General features: G+C 49.6%; 1 protein-coding gene across 1 annotated transcript in view; it reads right to left on the reverse strand.

Annotated features, from left to right (window-relative positions):
- Positions 1-393: 393 nt before the first annotated feature.
- Positions 394-17,690, reverse strand: part of EPHB1 (EPH receptor B1) — a 424,956-nt gene continuing 407,659 nt past the window's right edge. The window contains exons 13-16 of the mRNA XM_061193662.1: positions 13,191-13,340; positions 6,385-6,578; positions 4,353-4,508; positions 394-1,080 (exon numbers count right to left, since the gene is read on the reverse strand). Of these exons, the coding sequence (XP_061049645.1) occupies positions 972-1,080; positions 4,353-4,508; positions 6,385-6,578; positions 13,191-13,340 (609 nt within the window). The 3' untranslated portion in view covers positions 394-971. The remainder of the gene's footprint in view (positions 1,081-4,352; positions 4,509-6,384; positions 6,579-13,190; positions 13,341-17,690) is intronic.

Consider the following 17,690-nt stretch of genomic DNA (forward strand, 5'->3'; position numbering starts at 1 on the left):
GTCTGAATTTGCAAGCCCTCCGGAGTTTTTTTTTTTTCCCTTTTCATTTTATTTTTCTCCCTACCCTCTCTCCTCATTGAGCCAATAGGCCAATGGAGCCAATCAGAAAACCAGACCAACAACATTCTCCAGCCCCTTTGGATCTTCCAGGGACAAAGACTTCCCATTTCTTTCTTGTTTGCATCTGTTACGAACAAGCGGTCATTTTATAACACAGACATACATAGGCGTGCCCTTGCACACGGAAACAGGTTTTTCTTTTTTTTCTTTTTTTTTTCTTTTTCCAATTTGTGGTTTCTTTTTTCCTTTTTGCAGAAAATGCAAACAAAAGAAAAACAAGGTTTCAATTGAAGGTACATCTCTTCTTCAATATGAAGACATTAATTGAATTGGTTGGATTCCCCATGCAGTGGTCAGCAAGGTCCTTTGGCAACTGACAGAACATCTGGAGACTCAGGAGCTGGGGTTTGTTTGAAGAAACTTCCCTACACGAGTCATGAGCAAAGGGAGATGGATGTGGGGGAAGGGTGAGGACTCGGGGAGGAGGACAAAAGGAGAAAAGAAAAGAATGTCATTGGTGAGGAAGAAAATGGGAAACTGCTTCTGTTTCTTCCCTCTACCTCCTTCCCTTTCTTCTTGTAGACGGATGACTCCAGCCCACCCAGGGTGGGAGCTATATTCACCCTTGGTGCCCCAGACACATATTGTTTTGTCTTCACTTCCGTCGAACATCACCTTTGTGTATTTTTATTCTTACATATTTGGTTTCCCACGGCATCTTAAACCTGCGTCTGTCACTGAGAAATGAAGGTTGCCTATTAGGAATAGGTCCAGTTTATTCTTCGTTGATGAGAATGCATTTCTCAGCTGAGAAGCCAATCTCTCCAGGACATTCCACAGTGGTCAACCTCTGGTTCCCCCCTGAGCCTGGTCCTTTTCTTTCCTCTCCTCCCCACAGAAAACGAGAGTTCTCATGCCATTGCCGTCGGTGATTGACTCATCTGGACCCTCATAGACAGAATGCTGTTCAGGATCTTCTTCTGATGACCTGCCAAGGTGACTCCTATTCTCAGGAGGTCTCTAGGAGGGAAAAAGCCACAAAAGAAGGGACGTTAGTGCTTTTCACAGATCCAAACTCATCACAGAAGGCAAGCTCCTGATAATAGTGGGGTAGGCAAATAAAAGTGTTTAAAATCCAATGAGCCCAAGTTTACCCGAGTCTGAAAAACACCTAACTAGATATTCCCTTGCTCAATCTCACTTCCTCCAAGCAGTGGCCCCCACCTCCAATGCCCCCTCCAACTTAGATGGCCCTGGAGGTGCTGTGCCTTGTTCCTCACCTGCGGGTTCTGGAGCAGCCCTTCATTGTGTCCATGACCCTAGGTGGACTAGAATTTTCCTCTGCTATTTGTTTTTAACAATGCAAGCACACACTGCATGGGGCTTCAGTTATTCTGTGAGGTTTCTGCCTAAATTAGTGATCACCCACTGTGAATGAAAAGATGTGAGGCTTGCCTGGTTTTCTGATGTTTTCCCCTGAGTTTCCATTTTCTGCCTCTGTTTGAATTTTAACGTCATGAATTTTTAAGAAGGGTGATCTCAAAATAACTTTCAAATATCTGCCCAAGCAGGAATCCAAGGAAGATGTTTAGGACAGGGATTTGGCCTGGATTCATCTTTGAACTGTGAGTCTTAATATGAACAAGTTCATGGCTTATATTTGTCTTTGGGGAGACCCATACATCTTTTTTTAGTTAACAATATTACATTACTTGAGTGCTTCCCATGTGCCATATACTAACTCATTTATACCTATGGAAGCATTTCGTAAAAACTGCCAAACCACTTAGAGTCAATGATAATAATTTACCAGCCATCATTTCTCATGTGTGTCCTGCAGGCAGACAATAGGCCAATTGCCTTGTATGTACTACTCCACTCACCTCTTACCACAAACCAATGAGGTGGGCATTATTATTATTTGCACCTTCATAGAGTAGGCAAGCAGGGCTCAGAGCAGTTAAGTAACATGCTCAAGATCACACAGCAGGTAAGCAGTGGAGGAGCTGGGCTTCAAATTCAGGATGGCCTGGCTCTCAGCCACCCTGCAGGGCTGCTCTCAGAACTCTTCTGGCGCCCTGACTGTAGTCCCTGCCGACGCCCCTGCCCCAGCAGAGCAGATCGCTCTGTGCACTGTGCACAAGACGTATGAGGAGGCCCCTGTGCTGGGCCCCCGTCCGCAATGCCTGGGCTCTCCTGACCCCTCCTTTCAGCTGGCTGTCAGTCCCCTGAGGGCTGTCACTGGTCTAGATTGTCAAATTGCCCACGTCTTTTCAGCACACAAGTTTGAGAGGTATGCTTGGATTTTGAATTCACAAATTGTCCCTCAATCTACTTTATTTACGTACACATATTCTTTTTCTGCCTTTTATCTCTCAAGTAGCAAACGAAAGTGCTCCAATAGTGTGTGGACATTTTTTACTTTGAAGTAAATCCCTTACTTTTCAGTTTCACTTTCCTTTTATTTTTCCTCTAGCTCTTTTTCATGTGGCTATTCCCAGACTGAGGGAATTGCTCCATTTGACTCCTTCAGTTTGTGGGGTATCAGGTGATGATGGTCCCCGTACTCAGCCCCATGACAGTGGGAAAGCAGGCGCAGCCCTGCCTTCATGGACGCCCACTCTGCCCCTGAGCCCAGGCATCCTTTTCAGCTCTGTGGGTTGGGAAAGCTGGTTTTCCACTGGGAAGGGCTTAGTTTTTATTTCTGGTGTCTGACGATAATTCATAATGGTAAGGACGTTTTTAGGCATCACCAGGAAATGAACTCAGGTTTGAAAAAGTGAATTCTGGTGTTTAGTGGATCCAAGGCTAGAGGCACATTCAAGTCATTCCTGGGAGAAAGTGGAGGTTCCATCCCCCTGGGGCTCAACTGCTCAGGATGGATGACCCCCGCCTCTCCCCTGGGACTCAGCAACTGGCCTGCCCCAGCAGGGAATCCCAGCACCCAGCACTGAACCTGACACAGAACAGGTGATCAATAAGTGTTTGTCAAATGCCTGGTGGACTGACTTATCCTCTGCCAGGGAAAATGTGTGTCACAGGCTACCAACCCTGGTGCTGTTAGTACACGTTGCAGCCGGGCAGCTGGTGAGGTCCCTGCTGGGTGTGTGTGTGTGTGTGTAGTCAAAATTCGACTTGCCCACTCTAGTCCAGTTGTTCCCAAGCTTGGCTGCACATTAGAATCACCTGGGGAGTTTTAACATCCTGATGCCCAGGTCTCACCACGTACCAAATGAATCAGAAGATCTACATTGGGTGTAGGAATCAGACATCAGTAGTTAAAGACTCCCAGGTGACTCCAGGGTGTGTATAGCCGAGTATGGCCCCATGTGGCCCTGGGTGGGCAGACTGGAACATATGCACCCGGCAGTCAGGAAAGCAGGCTTCTGTTCCCGCTTTGTCTCTCCTGATGGCCGAGTCTTCAGGCACTAACATCACCTCCTTTCTGAATTGTTGAATAGAAGGGGTGGAACTAGATAGAGATTTCCCAAAATGCAGGCCCAGAAAACCCCACCCCTCCGAAATACGCTTCCATGGCATTTAATAATTTTACGTGGGTTTCTTTACTTCAGGATTTCTTATGGCCTTTACAATGCTAATATGTGGAGTGACTCTCCAAGAGAGTGCTGAAGTGCTCGGTATTTCCCAAATTTATTTGACTATGGGACCTTTTTTCCAAGGAGAACCTATTAACATTTCCCAGAGCAGGTGCTGCTCAGGACATTCTTGGGGAAATGATGGACTACGTGGGCCTTTAAGACCCTTTCTGGCTCTCATCTGATTTGAATAATTTTAGGTTTTGTATTCTTCCACACTCTTATGGGGGTTGCAGCCTGGAAAATAACTAGTGGGGGATGGAAACGTCGGCTCATTTACAAGCGCTGTCTAAGCACGAAGACAGGCTCCCAGTGCATCGGAGGTTGCTGCTGAATCAGTGCTCTGCCTCTTCCTGCTATGCTGTTTAAAGTGCTGGCTGGCTGTGTTCTTTCCATCTGGATGCTCTCTTTGATGGGCTGAGTTTAAAAACTTAAACGGAGGAGAGACTCTCAGTGATTAGGCAAATGACATATGGCTGTGACTTTGAAGAACTCTCATTTGGGACCCAGAATAAATCTGGGCCTCCCCACCCCAGCCCTCCGTCTTTCCAAGGCGCTTCCCCGCCAGGTCCGATTCTATGCTGAGGTGGAGCCCTGAGGATGAGACCAGAAGGCATGACTTGCACCACGGGTGATTGCAGGGAGGGAGCCTTGACCCCACCCACGGGCCGCACAGAGGTGATTCCCATCACTCACTCCGACGTCATCTGGGTGACCAGCTGGAGGGAGGTGAAGCCGGCGGTGAGGAAGCTGTCCCTGTACTGGACCATTTTGATGGCACTGAGCCAGTCATCCACGGTGGTAAAGGCAGTGAAGTCTGGGATGGAACGGTCGAGCAGGGGCTGGGAAGGCCTGGAAGACAGAGGGGAGCAGGTGACCCCACAGCTGCAGGGGCGAATGGGCAGAGCCACACTCTGGGCGGACGGCAGACTTCATGGAGGCTCAGCAGCCCTGGTGGGATGAGGATTATGCAGGAAACCCAGGCTGACCCTTCCTTCCCTACACAATCCTGAGCTGGCATGGCTTCTCAAGGCCGGGTGGCCAGCCCCCCTGCCTCTGGGCTCTGTCCCGTGCCAGTCAGCCCAGACGGGCAGACTGACACAACAGGCAGTCTGAAGGGAAGAGAAGGACCACAGCTCCTTTGTAAACTGAAATCTAAGAGCTTCACCAACCAAAGATATGCTCCTTTTACAAATATATAAAGTTCACTGCAACCTCTCCAAATCTATTGGTAACATTTTTTTCTCCGGGTTCCGTCCTCAGCTAATGGAAAGAAATGGAAGAGAACAGTCCACCACTGACCTTCTCGGGCATGTTCTCAAAGCAGACCCCCCCCCCCGGTACCCAGTCCAGAAATCAGGGTGCCATCTTCACATCGCCCTCACTTTCAGCACCCACGCCCAACCCTTCACCAAGTCATAAAGATTTGACCTTCAAAATCTCTCAAACTCATCTGCTTCTTTCCACACCATTAGCCTGATTTAAGATGCTATCTTCTCTACCATGGTTACTACTGCCATGTCCTCCTACCAAGTCTGTCTTCATGCTCCCCTCAACAACAGGTGCATGTTATAGCCTGGTGCTCTTTAAAATATGGAGATGTGATCCTGACAATAACCCAGCTCCTGACCCTGATTCATGTCATACCCTTCAGTGGGTGATCATTGCTCTGAAAACCAAGCTCAGAAGTCTTAGCAGGGCCTAAAGGCTCTGAGTGTCTGGCTCTCGCCCACCTCACCAGCCTCAGTCCCCAACTGGTCCCCCCACAAACTGCACTCCCAACACGCTGGCCCTGTCCTTCCCACACTCGGGTCTCTGCACATGCTGCACCCTTGATCTGGAACCCTGACTCTCTACTCCCATCTTCCTTTCATTCAGTTAATGCATCCTCCCTCTTCAGCTCGCAACTGAAATAACAGGCATCAGGGTCGCCTTCCTGACACCAGACCAAGGTGTATGCTCTCCAAGCATCAGGCACTTCCCTGCCGCACTGGCCAGTGAAGTCTCAATTTGCATTTCTTTGGGCAATCATCTGATTAATGTTCGCTGCTTCTAAATGATTCTAAGCTCCGTGAGGGCATGTCTATCTTGCTCATTCTATACAGCCAGCAAGGGCACAGTGCTTAGCACATAAGCACCCAATAAACTCTGGTCGAAAGGATGAATTAATAAATGAGTTAACGCTGCAAATGTAAATGCGTGATGTACAGCTGACTGTGGCTGACAGCTGACAGTTCTGTGCATTTGCTCATAACAAATCCAACTGCTCTGAATTTCTTTGTCCCACAGCAATCAGGGCCTTTACCTGTTAATAGGTAGGCCAAGGTTCCAAGTCTGCAGCTCCACCTGCCTCCTGCACTGGTGTGGTTAACAGACAGGGTGTCTTCTGGAAACAGGATTGCCCACAAGTGGGGTCTCATACCAGTCAGACCAGATACACTCAACTCCTACAGAGCCCAGTGCCCAGCCCATCTGAGGCCAATGGAAGGTAGAGATACAGATATGTTATCTTTTCATCTGTCTACAGCCCATGCTGGAGGCAGGGAATATTTCAGAGAGATTGAAGGGAAAAAGGAAGGGAAGAGTCTTGGAACTTCTTCCATCCGTGGATAAGCTCAGCCACCTCCCCCTTGTTCTCAGTAGACTGAAGGCTAGCAGCCTCGCTCTGGGCCCTGCCTGACTATGAGACCACCCACCCCTAGGAACCACCCGGTTCCACTAGACTCACACGGCGGTGATGGTTGCCACAGTTTTGAGACTTGCTGGGTTCCGGATCATCTTGTCCAGGGTGTTGACAATCTCTGCAAATCGGGGCCGGCTGTTACGGTCCTTTTGCCAACAGTCCAGCATGAGCTGGTGTAGAGCAGCTGGGCAGTCCATGGGTGGGGGCAGCCGGTAGTCCTGCTCAATGGCATTGATGACCTGCAGTGACACACATGGGAACAGGTGTGATTGGTGATGAGCCACCAGCCAGTCATTCACAAGTTAGCTTCCGAGGATGGAGCCTCCTCACCCCAGGTGCCCCGCCTTCTGTGCTCCTATACCTCCCACAGTAAGAGATTTTACATATACTTGGCTTTTCCCCCTAGACTGTGAGTTCCCAGAAAGCAGGGCCCACCTCTTATTGTGCCTTTGTGTCCCCAGCACCTGGCACAGGGCCTGACACACACTAGATGGCTGTAAATGTTTACTGAAGAATGGTTTGAGCTTCTCCCTGAGAGGACGTCAAGCCCAATTCTGCCTTATTGGCAGCTGGTGGCACCAGGGCAGATGAAACAATGGCACATGGGAAACGTGCCAACTATTTGCAAAGGACACCCACCAAAGCCCATTGTGACCTCATCCTTTCACTGCTACGGGAAAAGAAAGGGAGAGAAGGGATCACAATTTGATGGAGAGCCTACTCCATGCCAGGGACCCTCTAGATGCTTCCTAGGCATTATCTGCCTTAATCTTCATGAGGCAGCGACAGGAATTGGGTAGAAGATAATCTAGTTAAACAAATTGGTTTGGTACAATGACAACAGTGGAAATAACAAGGTGATCCAACATGAATATCTCCAATCAGGTTTTGTTAATTTTCGCAGACTCCAGGGGACAGTTTTGTAAAGATTTTAGGATCTTTAAGTCCTTTTTCTGTTTTTCAGATTGTTGTGTTTTTCACCCTTTACTTCTTAATTTCCAATTCATTTAAAACAATTATGCCTGCTCTGTAATTTATTATAACACAATGGAAGGCCAGGAATACAATGCAGGCCTTAAGATGTTACAAAAATGTGCCTATTGAAATGGAAATATACTCACATTGTAATATTAGGCAAAACAGCAGGCTGCGTAAGTGCAGGTATGGTATAAAGCAAGTATGGTATAAGCTTGCTTTTGTAAAAAAACAAGAATCAAAACAAAACAAAAACTAATAATTACACACATGCATAGAAAAGTCCTTGGAAGGATCTATACCATGGAGCTAACGGTGGTTGCCTCTGGGCAGGTAGAAACATGAATGCCCTTTGTGTTTTTCTTTTTGTTTCTTTGTATGTTTATTTTCTATAATAATTAGGCATTGATTTTACATTAATATAAACAGTTAAAGCACCTTTAACAACATAGGGAATAATCTGGAGTTCAGGGATTTTCAGGTGTTTTTGCCTCTACTTTAAAAAAATGTCAGATTCATTTCAACTGATTATTCTTTCTTTTTTTTACTTTGTAAATTGGTCAGAAAGTGAATATTCTCAATCAGTTTATATTTTTACAAATTCTATGCACAGTATACAGGGCATGAGACGGGGCATGAGATAATATAATAACCTGAAGTCATTAGAGATAATCAAGGTGTATTATTCCTTCTATTCGATGTGGCAGAAAAACAAACAAGCATACAAACCACACCAATATGATCACTTTATAAAAAAACAGCAACTGGGAATATGCACTTTTGAATAATATTTTATACCACTAACAAATGTTTATCTTAGCCAGACTGTTGTCAGTCAAATTACCTGTTATCCTCTGAGGAGGGCATTTTAGCCCTATTTTCCCCATGAGGAAATGAATGCACAAACAGGGAAGTCATTTGCCTGAGGGCACGAAGCTAGTAAGGGATAGGGCTGTGAAAAAATCACAGGGGTATCTGAGTTTAATTTTTTTTTTTAATATTTATTTATTTATTTATCTGCGCCGGGTCTTAGTTTCAGCATGCAGGAGGATCTTTGTTGTGACATGTTTAGTTGCAGTGTGTGGGCTCTTAGTTGCGGCATGCAGACTCTTAGTTGCAGCATGCATGTGGGATCTAGTTCCCCGACCAGGGATCGAGCCTGGGCCCCCTGCATTGGGAGTGTGGAGTCTTACCCACTGGACCACCAGGGAAGTCCCTGAGTTTAAGTTTTGAATACCTTGAAGCCCACTCTTCCTAGGCTCTGTGGGGATGCAACAGGAATCTCAGCCTGGAGAACAGTCCTTGGAGCTATTTGATGTCTTCATGGTAGGAAACAGGGGTATGGAGCTAAACCAAGTAATCCATGAGAATGAATAGCCTTGCTTAAAACTGGCATCCTTTCCAGCTCCTTCCAGGCAGCCAGATTAAGGGGTCCTGTCACAGAGTCCCCACTCACCATGGGGACAAGTGGGATTACCCACTGAACGGCCCCACGAGCTCTTTCTGGGTTGCCTAAGGACAAGCTAGGTGGGACCAGCAGGAGGGGCTGATGTCCAAATTCAACTTCTTTTGGGGGTTAGGGGCCCCCAAAGTCTTCCAGTGTAGGGCAGCTCCTGTTCCCCTTAAACTGCTGGCATCACTGCTCAAATTATTTGATGACCAGATTCCCAAATACGAATGTTCCCGCCGACAAGATTACTCTCCTGTCTGCCCAGAAGAGGCAGGAGCACTGGCGGCAGAGCCCTTCTGCGGGGGCACAGCTCAGAGGTGTGACCAGAGGACCCGAGCACTCCTGGCAGAGCATCAAGAGACTGGGGACCCAGGCACGTGCTCAGGCGCAGACTCTTCCGTCTGTGAGCTTTAGACCGGACACCACTAAGCTGCTTTTCCCCCATCTCTTCTTCAGACCACCTCATCGGAATTTTTGGAACACCATCCTGGCATGTGTTTTTGTACTTCCTCTGTTTGTTTGATGTGCTGACTTTCCTTTTAAGAGGACATCAGAGAGTCACTGATTCCTCCTTCCTGCAGGTCCACAGGAGTGTAGCCCCACGCGCTGTGTTAGTGATGGTGTGGCATTGCCATTAAGGGCGTAGACCTTGGAGGTCTGGGTTCAGATCCTAGTTCCATTTCTTATTAGCTCCAGAAACTTGGGAGAGTCACTTGACTTCCTGAAACTGCACAGATGGTGGGTGTTAGAAGGATTAAATGACACAGTGAGGCGATGCACGGTGAGCACCACACATGTGAGTAGAAAGAATCCCATCATCACACGGAGGCTGTCACTGCGGCCACGTCTACTACAGTGGAGGTCTTCTCTTCAAAGAGGGCTGCTGTTCTGCTGCCTGCCAACGGGAGGTCCAGGAAGATGGTGTTTGGGAAGCACCAAACATGCAGTGGAGACTTGGTAAATGCCACCTACCTCTCTGTATCTCACCTTTCAGGACAGAGGATAGAGGAGCTCCCTCCCATGCTCTTGTTTACAAATGGGACTTCATTCCATTTGCTTTTTCTTTTTCTTTTTTTTTTTTTTTATGTTTGGCCCCTCCTCGCAGCTTGAGGGATCTTAGTTCCTGACCAGGGATCAAACCCGTGCCCTTGGGAGTGAAAAATCGAAAGCACGGAGTCCTAACCACTGGACCACCAGGGAATTCCTATTTGCTCTTTCTTCTAGATAACTTTGTTGTTATTACTCGAGTAGGTGCTCTGGGAACATTGACGCTTCTTGCACATATGAAAAAAATAAAAGCTTTACCCTCCACTCCAAAGAAAAAGTACTAGGTCATTAATTGCTGTATGGGTAACATTTATCTATTCAAGTCTTTCTCTGAAGCACTATGCCTTTGGAGATTTTTGTTCTTTTTAAGGATCTGGGTGTTTTCTAAATTTTCTGAATACATATAACTTATAATCAAATTAAAACATCATTATTTCGAAAAAGGAATTGTAGTCCTCTAATGGGGCTTTGGGACCACTCCCTGTCATGCCTGCCTCACTGGCAGGTATGGAGAAAACAGGTAGGAGGCAGGAGAACCACTTTCAGTCCAAACACCAGTGACTGCGTCTGAATTGTGAGGAAAGACGTGGCCCAAGCTTGGGGGCAGAGGGGGTCCTGCTGAGCAGAATAGAAACATCAGAGCAAGTCCTGGGCCCCTTTCCTTGGTCCACAACAGGATGAGGTAAATGGACGCTGAAAAGACTGGAGATTGAAATGAGATCAGATGGCGTTTCCAGAGAGAAGGTGATGGCGAGTGTGGCGGTGAGAACAAGTCTCAGCAGCTGTCACGGAGCAGGGCTGACTTGCTTTGAATGGTCTGCAGCAACGGGATGGGGTGAGGGCTGCCTTTGCTCACCTGTACCCTGAGATGGCAGGTGCGGGGGTTAGGTGGGGACCAGGGACAGGTGGTCTGGACCGGGGACCAGGGCTGGAGCTCCTCTGGGAAAGGAGCAGGGCCCCTCCCCTTGCTCTCCTGTCCCCAGAGGGGCTCCTGGCTGCCCCCAGACGTGCACTTTTCATTAGTGAGTTGGGCGGTGGGCGTGCTTCCTCGACCTTCCATGCGGAGGGTGAAGTGGCGGAGCTCAGAGCAGTGGAGGATCCAGGGCAGAGGGGGTTAAGTTGAGCTCTGATGTTTCAATAAAACCGCAGCTTCTCCCCACAGACACTGCCACTCTCATTATCTCTGTCAATCAGATCCAAGCCGTAGAACTTCCAAGTTCTCTCTCTGGCTGACAAACTCTCTGTACATGTTCAAAGACCTTCCTGGGCTCCGGAAGCCCAATTACCAGCACTCTGACTTGCCTCTGCAATTCTCTTTCGTAAAGCCTTTCAATTGTCATCTGTAAAATCCTTTACTGCCACCACCTCAGTGGTTTCTGATGAGTCGGGCTGCAGCCCGAGCTGCTGGGAGCCCCTCCTGGCTCTCTCCCAGGCCGGGTCAGAAGATACCTTCTGAATGGGCAAAAGTCACCCTCCGCCTTCCACAGAGAGCAGAATGGTACTTGGAACAATGCTGAGAGGCTTTATTTTGGAGAAATACAATAAAATTAGAATAAACAGCTACTTTGCAGATGTTCTTATTCCCTTTGAGGCCTAGCTCAAGTGTCAAATATCTGGAAACCTTCCTTACCTCCCCCCAAAATGTTCCCACAGCCCTGTGTATGTGCCACTGGGCTATAAACCCCCCAAGAACAGAGCCGGCAAGCACAATGCTTACTCACAGCATACCCTGAGTGTGCGTTGAATAAATTATTTGGGAATTCTGGAAGTCTAATATCAGAAACTCCATTTGTTTTCAGCAGAGGTGAATGCATTTGCTGAGAATATCTTGAATGTCAAATCTTGCCTGTCAGAGAGTTTCATAATCCGTTCCATGTGTGCTGAATTGTACTTAATTGGATTACAGTCTCTGGGCAGGACAAAATGGGTCTGCGTTTTCTGGCTAACGTTTATTACTCATCTAGCTGACAGTATGGACAAAACCAGGGTGCACTTGATTTCATGAAAGCAGCCTTGGCATCAATTCCGACACTTACCGATTTGACATGCTACAGGAGCAGAGGCAAAGCATGGATAATCGGAGATAATAGAGGATCTAGATGCCACACATGGTCGGCAGCAGGACCTGGTTAAGGATGAAGCCATTTCACCTGCTCTGGGCTGAAGCCACTCTACCCTTGGGAGCAGGAGGCACTGTCATGGCAGCACCCAGCTCCCATTTTGGCTCATTGGAAAGTGTTTTCTGGACTCCTAGATCGCCACCTTTCTCAACCTTATGAGCGACAGCCATGGCTCGGAACATCTGTCTGGATAGAGGGCTGGCTGGGGGCAGACTTCTCCAGTTTACGAGTAATGAAGAGCCCACCCACTACGTAGGTGCTTATGGGGTGGCTGGTTTCCCCATCTGGACTGGGCCAGCCCTGCCTCTTCTTGCTTGGAAGTTGGGAAAGGTAATAGCTGTCCCCCAAGGTGATGGGAAGAGCAAGCAGAGAACAGAGGTAACACGGGCACTGCAGACTCTCCAAGGGGAGGGCATGTATTCAGAACACAAAGGAGGAGTGGTCCTGGGGAACAGCCCAGGGTCCAAGGCAGTGGGGGAATCCAGGTAGGATTTTGATTGGGACCTTACCAAAGCAAATCATCCTCAAAGGCTTCCTACCTTTTAGTAATTATGGAGCAAAGGGTCCCCTCTGGAACACCTCCCCAAAAGGTCTCTGCTTAAAGCATCTCAAATGGCCCTTTCCTTTCCCCCTGTCCCTTGTGAGTGGCCTGGAGGGGTGTTGCTGACCTCCACTCAGACAGGTCCCCTCCTGAGACCCACCTGAAGCTGACCAGCTTTGGGACTCTCACTCAGCACCTCCTTCACTGACAGGTGACACGGACTCCCAGAAGAGTGGATTCTCAGGAAAGAAGGGCCTTTACGATTAATTCCTCTCTTTAAAGTGGAGAGGTGTGAGTCCCAGACAGAAGCTGCAGCTGGCTCAACACAGCACATCTGGCAGAGCAGAGCAGCCTGGAAGCGAGGCCCGCCCTCCCACCAGCACTGCTTCCCTTCCTTTACACGTGATGATGGAGCTCTGAAGTGGGGTAGAATTTCCTGATTAACTTTGGGCCTGATCTATTCATGGTTCCTGGCCATTCAGAACCAGCCCATTGTCTCCTAGGTTGGCCTGGGCATCTTTACAGGCTTTGGGGTCATGCTGGGCTCTTTGATTAGTTCAAACATTGGTGCCAAGGGGATCCAATATCCCCTGCCCTGGACACCTCACGTTCACGTTCTGAGGCCCCAAGCAGAAAACAGATAGGTGGGCTTGGCATGCCATGGCCTGTGGGACCCCTGGGGTAAGGGCTGTAGCAGCCAGGTGCCACTGACACTCACATCTTGGTTGGACATATCCCAATAGGGTCTCTCTCCAAACGACATGACTTCCCACATGACAATCCCGTAGCTCCAGACGTCGCTGGCAGACGTGAACTTGCGGTAGGCGATGGCCTCTGGAGCCGTCCATCTCACGGGGATCTTGCCTCCCTGTGGGAAGGAGAAGCCTGGTCAGCCCAACCGTAGGGTTCCTAGCTGAAGGTGCGTGAGAATAAAGTGGGCACACGTGTCCTTCCATTCCACCCCCGCCCTGACATTTCGTGAATTAGGACAGCTGGTGCCCCCAGGCAGGGGGACCTGCGGGGCTGGGCCATCTCACGCCGCATGGGGGCACATCGCACCGCATGAGAGGTGGCAACTGGGGCTGCGGCTGCACTTACCCCCTATTCCCTACATCCTGATTCTAACGTCACTGTGTGTGGGAGGAGCGGGTGAAACTGGCAGAAAAGCACTACCGCACGATACTGCGTGAGATGGGCCACGTGCGCCGTGACAGGCAGGTGATGCTCTGCTGTCCCACAGCATGTATGAGTCACGACACTTGGGCCAGAAGGGAGCAAAACAAGCAAAAACGAAGGTAGTGATTGGTAATACCTCCTGGGACACCCCTGACTACAAGATCACACTGCGCCGCCCCTCTGCCCCACTTGCCTCGTGCTCCACCCCTGGGCGACAGGTTTTCCTCAACTCTGCAGCTTGCAGGCAGCCCCAGCTGCACTGAGTTTACTGGGCCCAGAGCGGATAGATGCTGGCTCTCCTCCCTGCCCTTCTGTGCAGGTCGACATCCAGAGCTGCAGACACATTTTTCTAAAGGGCCGCTCTTAGGTTTGTTTCTCCATTTTACCCTCCGATCCCACCCTGGGAGTTTCCAACTTGACTCTCTGCTTGACCCTTGGTTTGTCTGCCAGAACTTGGCCTGTTTTGTTTACCTAAGGGGTTGATATCCATCCATCCATACATGCACCCCATCAACAAATAGGCAAGAAGCACTGCTTTGTGCCAGGCCCTTTTTGAGGAGCTGGTGTCCCAGAGCTGAGCCAGCCAGGGGCCCTGCCCTCAAGCTGGGCAGGCATGGGGAGGCAGACAAGAAAACAGAAACTTAATACATATTGTTAACAAGGTGGAAAGTGGTAAGGGTGAGGCCGAGGGGGATACAGGGTGTTCTGAGAACCAGAGGAAACTCCCTAACATAGGAAGGGGTCAGGGAAGATGGCCAGGAGCAGTCAGAAGGACAGTTTCCTGGAGCCTTTGACCACGTGTGGATACCAGTACTGTCCCTTTCTACCTGTGTGACCTAGGGCAAGTTACCTAACCTCTCTGTGCCTCTGTATCTCATTGTCATAATGGGGGTAATGATCGCACTTACATAGTCAGGTCATCATGAGGATAAGTGGATTACGATCCATCTAGTGCTGGGGCAGGACCTGGCATAGAGGGTCCATGCTATACACGTGGTAACTAGTTAATCAGGCAGAGTGTGGGGAGGAGGGAAGTCCAGGCGGAGAGGAGCACGTGCAGATGCTGGGGTAACGGAGAAGATGGTAACTGCCAGCAGTGCAGGATGGCTAGAGCGCGGAATTCTCACGGGGGAAATAGAGGGGAGCAGAGAGCAGAGCAGCTCTGTAGGGCACTGATGCCACTTAAGGGGGTAGAGTTCATCATTCTCTAGAGCAAATGATCCTCATTTCCAATTCTCCAGGCCAAATATTGGACTTCACTCCCACGGTCCTGTTGCGATGACTGGGCTATGAGACCTGCAGCTCCCTATCTCCTTCCCCTTCTCATCTGCCTCCTGCCTCGGCTGAAGGAAGCTATTTTTATACTGACCGTTCCCACGATCTGTTCAAATCACCAGAGACATGTGTTGGACTTTAGCAAAAATACCTTAAAAATGTATAAGTGGGGGCTTCCCTGGTGGCACAGTGGTTGAGAATCTGCCTGCCAATGCAGGGGACACGGGTTCGAGCCCTGGTCTGGGAAGATCCCACATGCCGCGGAGCAACTAGGCCCGTGAGCCACAATTACTGAGCCTGCACGTCTGGAGCCTGTGCTCCTCAACAAGAGAGGCCGCGATAGTGAGAGGCCCACGCACCGCGATGAAGAGTGGCCCACGCTTGCCACAACTAGAGAAGGCCCTCGCACAGAAACGAAGACCCAACACAGCCAAAACTAAATAAATAAATTTATTAAAGAAAAATGTATAAGTGGTTAATCTGAGCACGAGTGAGAGAAAAAGGAGCAAACTGCAAAGTGTATTTTTACTTAGTTTCCTCCCCAGGGTCTGGGAGGAATAAAGGCTGTCTGACCCCGACCTCCCCAGGCACACATCCAGCTTTCTGCCAAGAAGACAGCCCTGATTTCCCCCAGGACGATGGCAGGCTTTTGTGGTGGGAGACATCCTCAGCTCAAATGCCAGCAATGTGACAAATGCCTGGAGGGCAGGCTTGGGCTGCGAGGGAACAGGAGGCCCTGTTCTCACCATTCCCCAAAACATGAATGAATTTACTGGCTTTATCTCCTCGGTACCATGGCTGGGAAGAGAGGTGGAAAACTCAGCCAGCGAAGAGGGAGCGCAGGGACCCCATGCTGTGTGTCCCCATTAGGGGAGGTGGTGTTGCCACAGCTGGAGGGGGCCTGGGGCTCCCCCAGAGGGGAGCAGTTTCGGGTCTCTCACTACACCTGCGTTACCTGAGGTAGGAGAGAGCAGTGTGAGTGTGAGTGTGAGTGTGAGTGTGTGTGTGTGTGAGAGAGACAGAGGGAATGAGACTCTGTGAGTGAGAACTTACCAGTGTGTGTGACAGAGAGACAGAGAGAAAACTTGGCCGTTTGGTTCTGTGGGTAAAAGAGAGTTAGGGCTTATCTTTTATGCATCTGTTTGTGTCAGGGAGAGGAGGGAGGGGAGACAAAAGTGTGATTCTTCTGAATTTCAAAGAGGAAATGTGGGAGTCTGAAGGTGTCCTCTCTCCCGAGTCTGGAACAGACCCCAGGGCCCACCGGTGACAGCTGTTGAGCCCTCCCTCCCGCATGTCAAGTAGCAGTGCCAGGCCCACTGATGCGCCTCAGCCCTCCTGCCACCTTGCGCTGTTGGGCCTCACTAAACACGGAGTTTGGCCTGTCACCACCCCGCCCCCATCCCAGCAGGTGGCAGAGCCTCTGTGAAGAGTGGCCGGACAGGCAGGTGACAGCTTGTCACCACCGGCCCTCCGCCATGAGAGCAGGGGGTGCTGACCTCCAAGGCAGCCAGGGGAGCACGGGGATGGGTGTTTCCCTTCTGGGAGTTTTCGATTTCCTCTCAGCCTTTCAAATATCATGTCATCAGCGTTGCCTTCTGATGCTCAGAGGTAATTATGGTGATGATTATTTAACCCGTCTTCAATTACATGAAAGGAAATCTATTAATGTAGAGGATGGTGACCAGCTCCATGCAGGGGACTAGGAGAAAAGGAAGTGGGATGGTGTTGCAGCCACCAGGGCTTCTGTTAGTGAGGGAGGTCTTCTTGCCGGAAGAGAAGTCTGGACTGGAAAGTCCAAGGCCAAGGCATTCCTGTGACTGCAAAGTTCTCTGAGGGTCCCAGTTATTGCCAATGCAGGCATGAGGAAGGGGCATAAGGAAGGAGTGGTTTGCTCTGTTGGATGGGAAGAAGCACGAGGGAAGAATTCTCAGGGGATGGAGAACAGGCGAGACTCTCTGCAAGGAATCTGTACCCACGTGGGCAAGAGGGGCCAACACTGGGCTTGAAGAGAGCATTTGTCCCCTGCACAGGTTCCTCCAAGCACCAGATGACTCGATGCCCCCAGGGATATTGAAGGCACAGGTGTGCATTCAGCAGGGACCTGGTTCCCCCAGAGCTGCATCAGGGCGGCACTGTTGCGGTGTGGGGGAGGGAGAGGGGGCGAGGAGGGAGAGGCATCTCACTGCTGTCAGTGCACTTCATACACTGACCTTCCAGGTAAAGCTTGGCATTGAATGGTTGTGCTGCCCAGAAGTTCTTCAAAAGTTTAACATCTCTAAAAGTTTGCTTCAGAATAATCATGCCTTAATTCAGGTATGAGACAAACCATAAAGATCGTGTGTGTGTTTTGTGTGTGTGCATGTGTGTGTGTAATTTGATAAACTAGGAGATGATGTCTGGCAGCAGATTAATTTTAACCTAGCCATCTGCAGGGGCACCTGCTGATAACTTACATCTACACCTGCCACCAGGAGTGATGCCAACAGGTAGAAGGTTTCAGCATAGAAGTACTTTAGTCCCTCAGCCTCAGCCAGCCTGCAACAAGCGTCTATGCAGCACCCACTCTGCCTGGCACCCTGCTGGGAACCTGGCAGTGACGAGACTCAACCCCACTCTCAAGGAGTGAAGGATATCCCCAGTGCCACCCGGACAGCTCACTGCCTTGCCACAGTGACATTAGATAGGCACAGCTCGTAGCTTTCGTTTCTAGAACCCACCCAATTGTGGAGTTTTCCAGGCTAAAGTCTGAGCACAGGACTGATTTCCC

The sequence above is a fragment of the Eubalaena glacialis genome, chromosome 6, assembly GCF_028564815.1.
Source record: "Eubalaena glacialis isolate mEubGla1 chromosome 6, mEubGla1.1.hap2.+ XY, whole genome shotgun sequence".
NCBI classification, from domain to species: domain Eukaryota; kingdom Metazoa; phylum Chordata; class Mammalia; order Artiodactyla; family Balaenidae; genus Eubalaena; species Eubalaena glacialis.